The 13,399-nt window shown below is 42.5% G+C and overlaps 1 protein-coding gene across 9 annotated transcripts in view; it reads left to right on the top strand.

Moving 5' to 3' along the window:
- Positions 1 to 55: 55 nt before the first annotated feature.
- The window catches only part of CUNH8orf48 (chromosome unknown C8orf48 homolog), a 45,321-nt gene continuing 31,977 nt past the window's right edge, over positions 56 to 13,399 (top strand). For 7 of the 9 annotated variants that reach the window (XR_003537598.1, XR_003537597.1, XM_027705474.1 and 4 more), the window contains exons 1-2: positions 560 to 2,340; positions 4,661 to 4,801. Coding sequence is in view for 7 of the 9 variants with exons in the window: in XM_027705474.1 (XP_027561275.1) it covers positions 1,998 to 2,340; positions 4,661 to 4,801 (484 nt within the window). In the remaining 2 variants the exon portion in view is untranslated. Of the gene's footprint in view, positions 94 to 559; positions 2,341 to 4,660; positions 4,802 to 13,399 lie in introns of those variants that run through there. The other 2 variants (XM_027705472.1, XM_027705473.1) reach the window with 2 other exon arrangements.

Below are 13,399 nucleotides of genomic sequence, written 5' to 3'. Positions count from 1 at the left end.
CCCATCCCCGCCCCATCCCCGCCCCATCCCCGCCCCATCCCCGCCCCGCTGCCTACCGGGGCCGCCCCTTCCCGGCCGGGGGAGCCGGGCTGGGTAAGGAGGCGTCCCAGAGGGGGTGAGGGGGGCAGAGTAGCTCCCAGAGCCCGTGAGGGGCCGAGAGGAATGAGGGGGAGCGGGGAGAACACGGATGAGGAGTTATCGGACACGGAGCTGCTGGAGCAAATCCAGAGGAGGCTCCCTCTGCTCTGGAGCCAGGCTGGGAGAGCTGGGGGGGTTCACCAGGAGAAGAGAAGGCTCCAGGGAGAGCTGAGAGCCCCTTCCAGGGCCTAAAGGGGCTCCAGGAGAGCTGGAGAGGGACTGGGGACAAGGGATGGGGAGGACAGGACAAGGGGGAATGGCTTCCCACTGCCCTCTGGGCAGGGTTAGATGGGATATTGGGAAGGAATTGTTGGCTGTGAGGGTGGGGAGGCCCTGGCACAGGTTGGGCAGAGAAGCTGTGGCTGCCCCATCCCTGGAAGTGTCCAAGGCCAGGCTGGACAGGGCTTGGAACAACCTGGGCTAGTGGAAGGTGTCTCTGCCCATGGCAGGGGTGGGACTGGATGAACTTTAAGGTCCCTTCCAACGCCCCTGCCATGGGCAGGGACACCTTCCCATAGACCAGGTTACACAGGGATTACAGCAGATCGAACTTTACAATTGTAAAACTGTTTAAAATTTTCTGTAAACAGTTTTATGTGCTATTTATAAGTATACTTACAGTTTATTACAGTTATCTGCTGCTATTTTGACAAACAGCTGCTTTCACTGTGGAAATGAGCGAATATCAGTCGCATCACATATTATGAAACATTTCTCGCTCAGCCAGTCTTATGACTTGCTGAAATTAATTTTCTTGTTCCTTAACCCTTCCCATGCTGCTTGTGCAGCTGCCACCTGGGTCAGCTGGGGGCTGGAGAACTAATTCACTGTGTTTGCAATTCCTATTGTTTTCTTCAGCACACCAGACCTTAATAACCACTGACTCAGTGGCAGTGTGAGAAACAAAAGAACTACTTAGTGTTCATTAGTATCTCCAGTTCAAATCAGAACAATTGGGACTGCAGCTGAGTTTTGGACATCTCGCCTTGGGAAGGAAGGGCTGAATTTGTTTTAGGGGCACAAAGTCTTTACAGAGTGTGCAGAAAGATTTTGGGAGTAATGGGATGGGTGAAACAGGCAGCAGAACGTGTTCAGTAGGGAAATGGCCAAAGTCAGCACCTTTAAACCAAAGCTGCCTAAACCCCGAGTACAGGACAGAAAGTGCCTTTTTCTACCTACTATTATCATCACACTGGGTTCCCATCTCTCTGGTGGAGGAGCTGTGACTGCTGCCAGCATCTTTCCAGAGGGATGTTGCCCACATATTTACTCTCCTTGCTTAATGGGAGTAGGGAAAAAATTGGAGCAAAATTATTTGGGACAAAGCTATTTAGGTCCTTAAGTTCACAGGAAGAAGGGGTATTATTCAGTTTTAAAAAAAGGATAAAATAAGTAAGAACAAAGCTTTAAAATAAATCTGTTGCGTCATAGGTTTCTGTTTGAGGCCTGTTTTGTGACTGGAGCTTGTATCTGGAGAACTTTACCTCTTTTTCACTTTAGGAACTTGACTCTTCATTTGAGAGTACCAGCTGGCTCATGCTGGTTGCATTTTCTTTTTTATTTTCTAGAAGAAATCTAGGCAGAAAAAGGAGGTTTTGTATTTTGGAGTGGTGAGAGGCCTCAAAATCTCAAAGCAAAAATTTACCATTTAATTTTTTTTTTTTCAAGAGGAATGATTTTGTCCAAGTGTTCCTGTAATTCACTGCAGGTTTGAAAGGAATGCTGCTCAGGATTCATGGCTAATGCTCGGTGCTGATTGTTACTGTGCACTTACCCTGTGGATCTGAACTTGTGCTTTGAACGTGTTGCCTTGATCCAGTGGCTGAGTTGTGATTTTATCCCCCTGTTGTGGGAGCTAAATGAGGTGTGAGCTGAGCTGTGACAGCCCTCCATATGTCCCCTGTGCTGTAAGTAATCCTGTCCCTCTCTCTGTGAAATTCAACTTGTTTGCTGTTGTTTTTTTCTTGCAGTGTTGCCCCGTGGGGACTGTCCCTTCAGACAGCTCTGGAAGCCACGAAAAGGAGCGGATGGAGTTGAGCCAGAGTTACAACAGCTCTGCTTTGGACTATTCAGAAGATACCTTTGAGTCCTTCAGTGAGGAGGAGGAGATCAAACCATCTGGCTCCTGCTGTCCCACAGAGGATTTGGAGGGCTCAGATGTGTTGGAAAGCACGTCATGGTTGGCAGGCCAAAGTCATGCAGGTATGCAGAGCTTTCCCTCCCAGAGACCTCCTTTCTCAGCTTCTGATCAGCGCTCTGGGGACTTGAATCAGCAAAAATAAACATGCGAAGATTGCACACAGTGTTCCTGCTGTGCAGAGGAACAGACCCTCAGTGTGCTGACCAGCTCTGTGCTCCCAGGATTCGCCAACAGCTCCATGTGGAACAATTTGGCCATGGAAGCCCTTCCTTTGTAATCTTGTGATGCTGAAATGCTGTTGGCATCTTAAAAAAAAATATTCTGCAAGTTGTCTTGACTGAGTTACCACACCTGAAAAGTAGATGGGCCATAAAATAAGTTTTCCAAGGGAAAGTTCCAGGATTTGAAATACTGAGGAAGGCTGGATTCCCCATCCAACCTGGCCCTGAGCACTTCCAGGGATGGGGCAGCCTCAGCTTCTCTGAGCAATGAAGAAGCTGCATTAAATGAGGGATAAATCAGCTAAATGCCCTGTTGGGTTTTCTTTTCTCTCTGCAGGGTTCTCTGTCATTCTTCTATGTTCTCCTTTTCTCCAAGTTTGGTCTGGTAAATATTGTGGGTACTTAAAGAGATGAATAATCTTTTAATTTAGTTTGGGAGCTTGCAGCATATATAAACTTTATAGCTTCAAAGATTAGCTGCAACCCTTTAAATGTATTTTTAAAGGTAGTGTAAACAAGATTTATTTTAATGTCTGTTGGTTGTTAGTTTTGTGATCTGATTCTATTCAGTTCAGCTTGGTCAGCTGGCATGTACCAATATATAATGTTAATTACATATTATAATTATATATATTTTATATATTGTAATTATATATTATATAATAGATAATGTTAAATATAGTTACTATGGTTTCATATTGGGAAGCTGGGTTTTTTCCTGCTGTAGACAAGTCCAGTAGAGATGTTCTTCCTATCCCTCATCCATCCAACATTTTACTTGATGTTTTTTTCACTCTACAGTAAGAACTGGCACCATTATCATTAGGAATCCTTTAAAAATACTGTTTAAGCCTGAAATGCCACCCATGGAGGCCAAACTTTGCTGTCAAATACATATCCATGAACGTAAACCCTGTTTTATCATAGCACAGAATTCAGCATTGGAGATCAGTGCTTCAGAAATCTGAATAAAGAGGTGATCATTGTCTTGGTATCAATTCATGATGCATCCCTAAAATTGAACCGTGTCTGATTTGTGGTTTTTGCTTAAAATTTTTGTAGTTTTACAAATGATATGTTTTAATCCCTTTTTTTTTCCTGGAAATATAACAAGATTTTTAAAATTTATTCCATATCTAATGATTGAAATCCTTATTTCTGACATCAAGGAACACATGCTAGGAGCAATCCTTACTGTGTGCATAGAGGTTTCTTTAGTAAGTGTTACCTCTTTTTGTCTTTACAAGGTTAATATTTCATAAAATCACAGAGTCTTCTGAATGCTCTCAGTTAAATGAGAAACTGGGGAATAATTCACAGAGAATTTTTTGGGGGGAATTGATTGCTTTCTGTGGTATATATTTTCCTGAGAGCAGCATATATAAATAATAAAACCCACAGAAAGCCTGTCATGCTGCTGCTCCCACAGGGACACGTTATTTCCTTGTCTAAGCCCATGGAATTTGCTGTCAGAACCCTGAAAACAGAGCAGAGAAAGGAGATGCTCCCTGTTTTGAATTGTGGCCATGCCATGTGCACCTTGCTGTCACTGGTAGGGACTTCTCAGACCTTCCAAGTGTTTTGTCCTTTCCCAGCTCTTTGCTTTCACATCTTTGTGGTTTCCTCAGTTCCTGCAGAACTGGAGTTCCCAGAATCACAGAATATTCTGGGTTGGAAGAGACCCACAAGGATCATCGAGTCCAACTGGAATAAGCTGGAGAACAGGGAGCTCATACAGAGTTTTTATTTCCCTTTTGCCACCTTATTTTCCACTTGGATCAATACCCTGAGACAGTTCAGCTCAGCTCCTAAGAGTGTGTGGCCACAAAAGAAAGAGCTGGAAATAACTGATGGGGCTGAAGGAGGGAGGAGGGAGATGAGATTAGTGTGACATTCAGATCAAATTGAACGTGTAAACAGGCTCCCATTTTCTCAGTGAATCCTGGTTCAGTGGGGTGATTAGGAATGAGCAGTGGAAGGTATTTTATGGGACAGAAGCTTGTTTAGCTGAAATCCCTGGTCTCATCTGTGTATTCCTGTGGCTTGGGGTTTCTTTTCCCTCACCAGCGCAAACTGGCACGTTCAAGTGGAGCATTGTTTGCTTTTCTGCAGTCCTGCTTTCCTCACAAGGTATGTTCAAAGTTGCCTTTTTTCATTGCAGAGGAGCAATCTGGAGTGGATTCTGCAGCTCTGGAAAGAGTTGCCATAGGAAAATGGATTGATGCCATGGGAAGATGGAGAGATCTAAAAAATAAAGAAGCTGAGGTTAAACAGGACAACTCTGTCAGGAAAACTCATGGTGGTGAGTTCAGTTACTTCAATAGAGGTTGTAATAATTTCTTTTGAGAGGGGATGTAAGCTTTGAACTAGTCTTAAATTTTATATGCAGGCTGTTAAGCTGGATAGTTAGCCAGGTAATTAAATACAAAGTTTCTCTTTTAGGCTTTCTTGCAAAGCAGTTTGTCTCCCATACACACATGGCTTTGATGCTCCTGATAAAATGACATTATCCTAGTGATGCATTATCACAGAATCTGGATAAATGCATTAAAAAAATATATCCACATTTTAAATTTAACTGTAATCCTCAATTTTTACTAGACTGTTAAGGTTTTTTTCTCTCCAGCTTTCTCTTTCAGCTCCAGTACCAGTACAGGTATTAGAAATGTGGAGTTTTTCCCTCCAAAATAAACGTGACTTTGGAATTTATTGTGTGGGATGTTTTTCCCCTGTGTGCTGGTTTAAAGGTAAACTGGCAGGAGAAATGAACCCAACTCAAGAGAGATTATAAGTCAGAGTTACGATTTAATAAAAATAATACAATAAATACAATTATACGGACAAACAATTGGTTTTAACCCACAAAACCCAGATGTATAACCCCAGCACCCTGGGGCATGAACAGAATGGTGTTCGTTGGCCCCCGTGCTGAGCCCCATGTGGTCCCCTGAGTCCGAAGGAAAAGGAAAGGAGAACCTGTTGGTGAGAGTGGTGGTCACAGTCTGGTTGAGAGTGGTGGTCGCACTCTGGTTGAGAGTGGTGATCACAGTCTGGTCGAGAGTGGTGGTTACAGTCCGCTTGAGGTTCTGGTCCTCCTCTGGATCCAACGAGTGGTACCAGAAGTCCCAAGATCCCAAGATTATATACACTCAGGTTCCAGTGGGAATGCCCGGTACCTCCCCCAGGGCGGGGAGTTCCACAGTGGGTGACCGTGAGTGGTGAGATATTTTTGGAATCCTTGGTGGCCCATTAGCAGACATGACCCCTCAGGCTGGGTGTGGAGGTGCTAAAGACTCCCCAGAGGGGAGTCATCACACCTGAGTCATTGGCGTGAGGATAGGAACATCCTCCTATCTCACAGGCTTCTTAACATGCAGCTTATAGCCTGAGGGGCCAGGTGTGCTCTGGGCAGCTGCTGCAAATGGTCTGTTGTTAACAGTTCCTGGGAAATGACATGGAGGGTATACAATACACAGTTTGGGTTACACCCACACAATGATGAACTGGTCCCGGCTGCTCTAACTAGGACACCCTGTTAATCAACTTTATGGATTATTGAATTACCTGTTTGCCCTGTTTTAATTCCTTTCCCAAGCTGAGGGAGGCAGCAGGGCACTAATTTTGGCAAGAACAATGGAACAGCTTTAACCACCACAATGACGGAGTGTGTGGAGGAGGAGGAGAGGGGAAGGGAGGAAGGAAGAGGATGCCTTTCCATGTACTGGTTACACAAGCAACTGTGAGAGCAGATGGTGGGATGCAAGTCCTGCTAAAGTGTCTCTCAAAAGTGTGTCAGAGATGCTATTTTTAATTTAAAAAAAAAAAGAGCAAGAAAGCTGGAATTGAGCAAAAAATTAGTGTAAGCAGACAGGGAATCTTCCTCAGTCTGTGTGTTCATGGGAAGTGAACAAGATCAGGAGTTTTGTAGGTCACCTGTAAGACTGATTAACCAGGAGATCCTCCTGCCACTTTGTGGCCCAAACATCCTCAAACCATCCTAGAAAAACAGGAGCTAAGGTCATTTCTAGGCTATTTTTAATTGTTGAGCAGTGGTGAGTCAAAACTGTGAGTTCCTGACTCATCTTCTGCATTTATCCTTGTGTTCCTGCTTTCCCAAGGCTACCAAGCAGGCTTTTAGTAGAGCAGCTCATCTGTAGTAGAGGAGCTTCTCCTGGCCAGCTCCTCAGAGATGATATTCCTAAAATACCTCAGAATCCTGTGGCTGATTCATGGAGAAATTAAAAGGGACCTGAGGAGTTCCAGAGTCACTGAATGAGTGAGGAACCACAGTTTGAGGTTGAGGATGTTTTCCATCTCTACTTTCCCTTGAAAGTTGCACTTGGAAGATTTTACTCATAGGATCACTTCCAGATTTTTGTAGTTCTGCACAAGTAGTAGTTTTTTTTTTGTAGTTCTGCCTTTGGTGTATGGATGTTGATGGGTAAGGAGAGGCCTGGAGCAGTTCTGTTCCATTCTCTAGTGCTCATTTATGAAGGCATGTGTTGTCTTCTGCCTGTGCTGTCCCTTGTCATTGTTACAGCAGTGCTCCCAACCACTATCAATATGAAGAGCACAAAATATACTTCATGCTCATCCATGTTACCCCAAATTCATCAGCATCAGTAATTCTTTAGCCATGGACTACATTGATTGCAGATATTAACATACAAATAAAGTAAAGCACAGCAGCTTTTGCACACTGACATCTAGAACTGCCTCCTTCTCTTTGACTTAATCATTCAGTGTGCAGGAACTCCCAAACCTTATACTATTTTAACAACTTGGAGATTTTTTAAAAAAATATAATAGAAGATGAGCTCACTAGAACTAGATTTGCTGCACAGTGAGTCCCCTCAGTACACTCAGCAAAGTGAATTATGTGTGCACTGAGCATGCAGGGTACTTCTGAATTTGTCTTCTTTGTAATAAACCCTTTTTTTCTTATCTTCCTAATAGAGAGGGGAAAAAAAGTTCTGGTTTAGCTATGGAAATGTCCTGGAATGTGATTCTTATTTTTTCCTAGTTTTCTCTGTGGGCTGAAAGAAGAAAAAGCTGAATGCTGGCCTTGGGAGAAGGGAGAAATTTTTGTCATAGTTCTCTTTCTATTCTCTTCTCTGTCCCTCTTCCACCAGTTATTAGGCAAAATACATCACAACATGACTTTAAATTCCCAATTCCATATAGATTATTCCAAAGATCACTACTCATCTTTAAAATTTACTCAGCAAACTGCAATTCTTCAACTTGGATCTGTCTGAAAATTCAAGGGGGGCTTTTTAACCCTGTGAGTGGTGCTGTGCTCACAAGTTTGATCTCACCTTTGTAACATGTCTACATTAAATGCTTTGCTTGTTTATTTTCCACTGCACTATTGCTGTCAAAAGTGAGAGAGCTTGAGCTGGTAATGTATGTTATTTGGAAGCAAAGAAATGTTTGTGGCTCAGATACAGTTCAGTCACTCAATCGTTATTGTTACTGTGATAGTGGTGTCAAGTTAAAAGTAAAAAAGGCCCTGAGATTCCAGACTTGTCTTCTGATTTTGTAGTTAAGTAGAATTAATGTAGGCTGGATGTGGAAATTCCAACCAGCAACACCTGAGTGGAAACCCTGCTCTGGAGTCAGGCTGGGAGAGCTGGGAGTGTTCACCAGGAGAAGAGAAGGCTCCAGGGAGACCTGAGAGCCCCTTCCAGGGCCTAAAGGGGCTCCAGGAGAGCTGGAGAGGGACTGGGGACAAGGGATGGAGGGACAGGACAAGGGGGAATGGCTTCCCACTGCCAGAGGTCAGGGTTAGATGGGATATTGGGAAGGAATTGTTGGCTGTGAGGGTGGGGAGGCCCTGGCACAGGTTGGGCAGAGAAGCTGTGGCTGCCCCATCCCTGGAAGTGTCCAAGGCCAGGTTGGAGCAACCTGGGCTAGTGGAAGGTGTCTCTGCCCATGGCAGGGGGTGGGACTGGATGATCCTTGATGTCCCTCTGTGGTAGTTTGAGACCCCCCAAAAATCCAATTTCCAAGTCCAAGCCCCCCTCCCACAATTTGCTTCAGTGTGAGAGGGTTTTTCAGACGTAACACAAGACTCAGTATGGGGGGAAGGGAATTTTATTACAATTATTACACAAATAAATACTATAATACATTATATACGTAATTCTCTCTCTCCTATGGTAAAGCAATATTTACATTAGATCAAGTCCCTCCTTTCCCTCCAATAAAAGTTCAGAAGGGAAGAAGGAAAGATCCTTTCCACTTTCGGGGCAGCAATGTCTCTCCTCTTCAAAGCAGTAGTTGTAGCTGGAATCTCTCTCTCTCTCTCCATTACACACAAGGAGGTCTCTTCTCACCCCTTAGCCCTTTGGCTCCAACCGAAGGTCTCGCTCGTGGACTGCCAGCAGGGACAAAACTCACTTCACCACAGTCATATCACGGAATGCAAGACATCCCATGAAAGTCCCTTCCTCGAGGGGTCGAGTTCCCTCGAGTCAGAATGTTTAAGGCAGCTCTCAGTTCAGTCTTTGCCCCAAGTGTCCTACCAGAGCAACTTTGCTCTGTCTCAAACTGCCAGCATGGACAAGGCCACCTCCTCCGCATTCCATCTGGCCTGTTCTGATCCAGCTTCAGAACGTCTCTGAGCTTCTTAGCTCCTCTCTCCGGTGCTGCTGCATTTCAGGACTCCCTTCAAATGGAAGTCCACCCCCTCCCTTTAAGAGGGGTCTCCAAGGGTTTTTGGGAAAGTATTTCAGTCTTACCCCAAAAACAGTCTCTGCTGGGTTTTCTCTGCTCTGTTGCCAACTCTCCCTCCTGCAGGAACATCTCTGTGTCTCCCAGCCTGGCTGTGTGCCATCTTGCTGCTTGCTATCTCTTTTGGCCCTCGACCACAGTTCTCTGGTCAGTGCTGCTCCGCTGCTGCCTTCAGTGTCTTCTGCTGCTGCTCATAGTGGAGAAACTCCCCCAGCCTTTGACGACGGCACCCGGTCCAGTTTTAACACTACGCCGGGTCTCCCGTAGTCTCGGCTGGGGGCTGGGGGCCTTGACCCCCAGCGGGGCTCACTGGCCCCTGTCTCCTCATGGTCTCAGACCATGGCTACCTTCTCTCCAGCTACATCATCATCCTTCTTTTCCGGTCTGGTGTGATATGTTTTAATTTTGCAGGGGCACTGATTGGGTCAACACCAAGAAACGCTACCCCCCTGGAGTTAAACACTTTTCTAACTCCAGGGGAAAACACTTTCCCAACCCAGGACACCCTCCCAACCCAAACCATTCCATGATACTACAATGATTCACTGTGCTGGAGGAGTTTAATTTGCTCTAAATTCATATTTGTGATAAATAACCTGATAGTTCAGCCCAGTAGGTCAGTTCTGTGTTGCCTGCAGGGATCTTTCACAAACTGTTTGCTGTCAGCACGTTACCCTGACCTGCTGCACTCAGTTATACAAATCACTTTAGGTAATCATGAAGATCTTGAGATGCAGAGAGAAAATCTTTTTGGAGAGTAGTTACCAGTTGCTGCCTTTCACAATTATCTCTTTTTCCTTTTTTTCATCTTAAAATAGAGTATCAGCAGAGCATAACAATAACAAAATACCTGCCAATTTTCCTATTAAAGTTAGTTTCAAAGGGAAAGGAAACTGAGGAAAGACTTTCCCTCTTTTATTCCTGCCCCTCACACATTTAAAATGTCACAGAAAGCAATATTTATATAGGTCACTTAGTTACAAAGCTCCCAGCAGGGTTTGGGATCTAGACATATGGATTAATTTATCTCTAGTGGGACACACCAGGGCTTTCTGTCATCAGAGCAGCTTCTTGGGCCACTGTGGGGCTTTACTTCCTAAATATTCCATGTTTTGTGACCTTCCTGCTGTGTGAGATGTGGCTCTGACTTGATGCCTGTCCTGGTGGCACTTCTGCTGCTCCTGTCACCTCTTCTGCCTCATCCCTTCTTCAGTCACTATCACTCATTTAATCATTATTGTTACTGCGATTGTTGTGTCAAGTTAAAAATAAAAAAGGCCTTGAGATTCCAGACCTGTCTTCTGATTCTGTAGGTAAGTAGAATTAAAGTGGTCTGGATGTGGAAATTCCAACCAGAAATGGAAACCCTGCTTGTAAAAAGTTCATTAATGCCTTGATGGAACTGGGAAAGAAGGATTTTCTTCCAAAAGCCATGGATTCTGTGGGGATCTTCCCATTGTCTTCTCACTGCTGTTGCTGCAAAGTGAAGAGGGTGTGGGGAGCACTGGATTTGGGGCAGCCAAGCAGCAGGAAAGTGTCCTTGTGGAGCAGTAATTGGCACTGCAGGGATTCTCTGTGGGCACAGGGCAGGGACATTTAAATCTGCCACCCCAAATGGAGAAGGATCTGGGATGGAAAGGAGGGAATATGTGAGAGATACCAGAAATAAAACCAACCAGTGCAGAGCTGAAGGACAAGTAAATCTTCTCCACCTGGGAGAAAATTAGAAACTTGAGTCAGTGTGCAGAGAAAAGACAAAACTTTCCCCAATTTAACTGTGTGCTGACTTTTCTCTTAGTTCTTTTTTGTTCTTGTTTCAGAAAAATTATAGTCCTTGATAATTTTTATTCTCCCTGAGATTACTTTTAAATGGGAATAAATATTAAAAAGTAACTTCAGGAACGAGTCGTGTAGGGAGGATTAACACTTGCTGTTCTCCTTGCTAGTGTTTTTTCTGATGTCTGTAGGTGCAGATGAGCAAAGGGATGGGTGTATGGCAGCACAGAATTCATGCATTATTAGAAACCAATTCTTAATAAGTATGCACTTCTGTATGTCAGGAGAACCTTAAGTGAATGAATTAGGCTGGTATTAAATTGTCACAGCCCCCAGGGGTTTTACTTATGGCTTTGAGTACTTAAATGCTTTTGTTCTGGGTTTTCCCCCCCCATAATGGTAACTTTTAAATTTTTTTAATTAATTCTCTGCACAGCATAAATGAACATGCCCCTGTTTTTCAGTGTAATTAAACCCAGAATTGGCACATGATTTGCACTGTCCACATTGCAATAGTAAGGAAAGTCACCTGCTGACTGAAATGGTGGTTTCCACTCAAATGTTTGTGATCCTACAAAGCAAATTTGTTTTCATTAAATTGCATTTTAAGGTATTGCTTATTCTGATTCATCTTTCTATAAATTGTCACCATGTCTTTGTCTACAGTCAGTTAGATACATCATCTTCTAAGGAGGAGTAAACTGCTCTGTGGTGCCTGATTCTGAACTGGTAGTTGTACTTTAATGACATATTTTCTATGTTGTCCATGAAACAAAACTCCTGCTTTGCTTCATTTTAACTATGGATCTCCTTATCCTTTATAAACATCAGCTGCATTTCTGAAGAGATGCTGAGTTCCCTTGCAGAATTCCACAGCTCTGTCTTGTCTCCTCAAGACTAAATTCATGCTGGTGCATTTAGGGGAAGTTTTCCATTCCTGCTTTTTTAAGAGTGTGTGTTGTGGTTATGCCAAGGTGTCCCATAGCACTGGAATGCCAGTGGTTGTCAGACAAGCACCAGAAAACCTGCAGCGCCTGGCTAGGAGAAATAAACCCAAATTTAAACCTGACAAGGAGTAAAACAATGTGGACGGATTGTTTAAATTCCGTAATCAGGCCATGTACAGCTGCACAGCATCATTCCATGCCGATGCCCATGAAATACTGTATTGATTGTGGTTTAAGCCTGTGGAAAATCCCCCACAAACCACTGAATAAAGTTGCAAATCCATCCCAACCCACCCACCTGAAGGATAATCTCGATTTTATTTATTTTTTACGTGCCACTGGGAAGGATAAGAGAAGATGAGAGAGGGGAAGATGTTTTTTAAACCAGATCTTATAAAGAACTCAGGAAACAATTGTCAAAGCTTTAGGAGAAAGTATTTTCTGATGGAATTGTCCTTCCCCCAAAAAAGAAGTGCCTGCCTGAGGTTGTAGGATCTATTTGAGGTGTTTCCAGAGTGACTTCCACAGCCACTGCCTCTAATTTTTGTTATGAATTGCTCCTTAGAGGAGCCCTCTTTAAGTGTTAATTCATTTTGGTTTAGCAACCTGCAGTTTCAGGTAGGAAGAAGCTAAATCTGTATGAGGCAGTTATTGAAAGGCAGTTTACTTAATGTCATAGTATTTAACTACTGATATTTAATCTGTATCATTAGTAGCCTCATTCTTTCAGGTTCTTTTCTCCTCCCCTATTTGGAGCTTATTCATAGAGACATTTATTGTGCAAGTTCCTGCAGTTCTTATCCAGATTTTATATTTACTTTTGTTTTATATATATATAAAATTTAGAAAAAATATATTATATAACATATAAAAATATATAAAACACATTATATAATATCTAAAATATAATATATAATATATATAATGTATAAATATATATATATGTATAAAAATCCATCCTAACCCACTCATCTGAAGTATAATTTTGGTTTTATTTATTTTTGCATGCCACAGGGAAGGATAAGAGAAGATGAGAGAGGAAAAGATTTTTTTTTAAACAGTATATGTATATAAATAGAAATATATATTAATATAAAATAATATATAAATATACATTAAATAAAGATATAAAAAGATAAATAATATATAAGGTATTATATATTGGGTTTATACTATATAATAAATATTTTATTATTCATATCTATTATATAGCTAATGTTTATCTAATGTTTTTATATATATTTATTTTATATCTATAAAGAAATATATAGAGAGATATAGATAGATAGATAGATATAGACAGATATAGATACATAGATATATAGATATAGGAATATCTCTCTATATAGATATATGGATATATAGATATATGGATATATAGATATATAGATATATAGATATATAGATATATAGATATATAGATATATAGATATATAGATATA

Source organism: Neopelma chrysocephalum, unplaced genomic scaffold (assembly GCF_003984885.1).
Source record: "Neopelma chrysocephalum unplaced genomic scaffold, ASM398488v2 Primary Assembly neopelma1_336, whole genome shotgun sequence".
NCBI lineage: Eukaryota > Metazoa > Chordata > Aves > Passeriformes > Pipridae > Neopelma > Neopelma chrysocephalum.
This window is presented reverse-complemented; position numbering and strand designations above follow the sequence as displayed.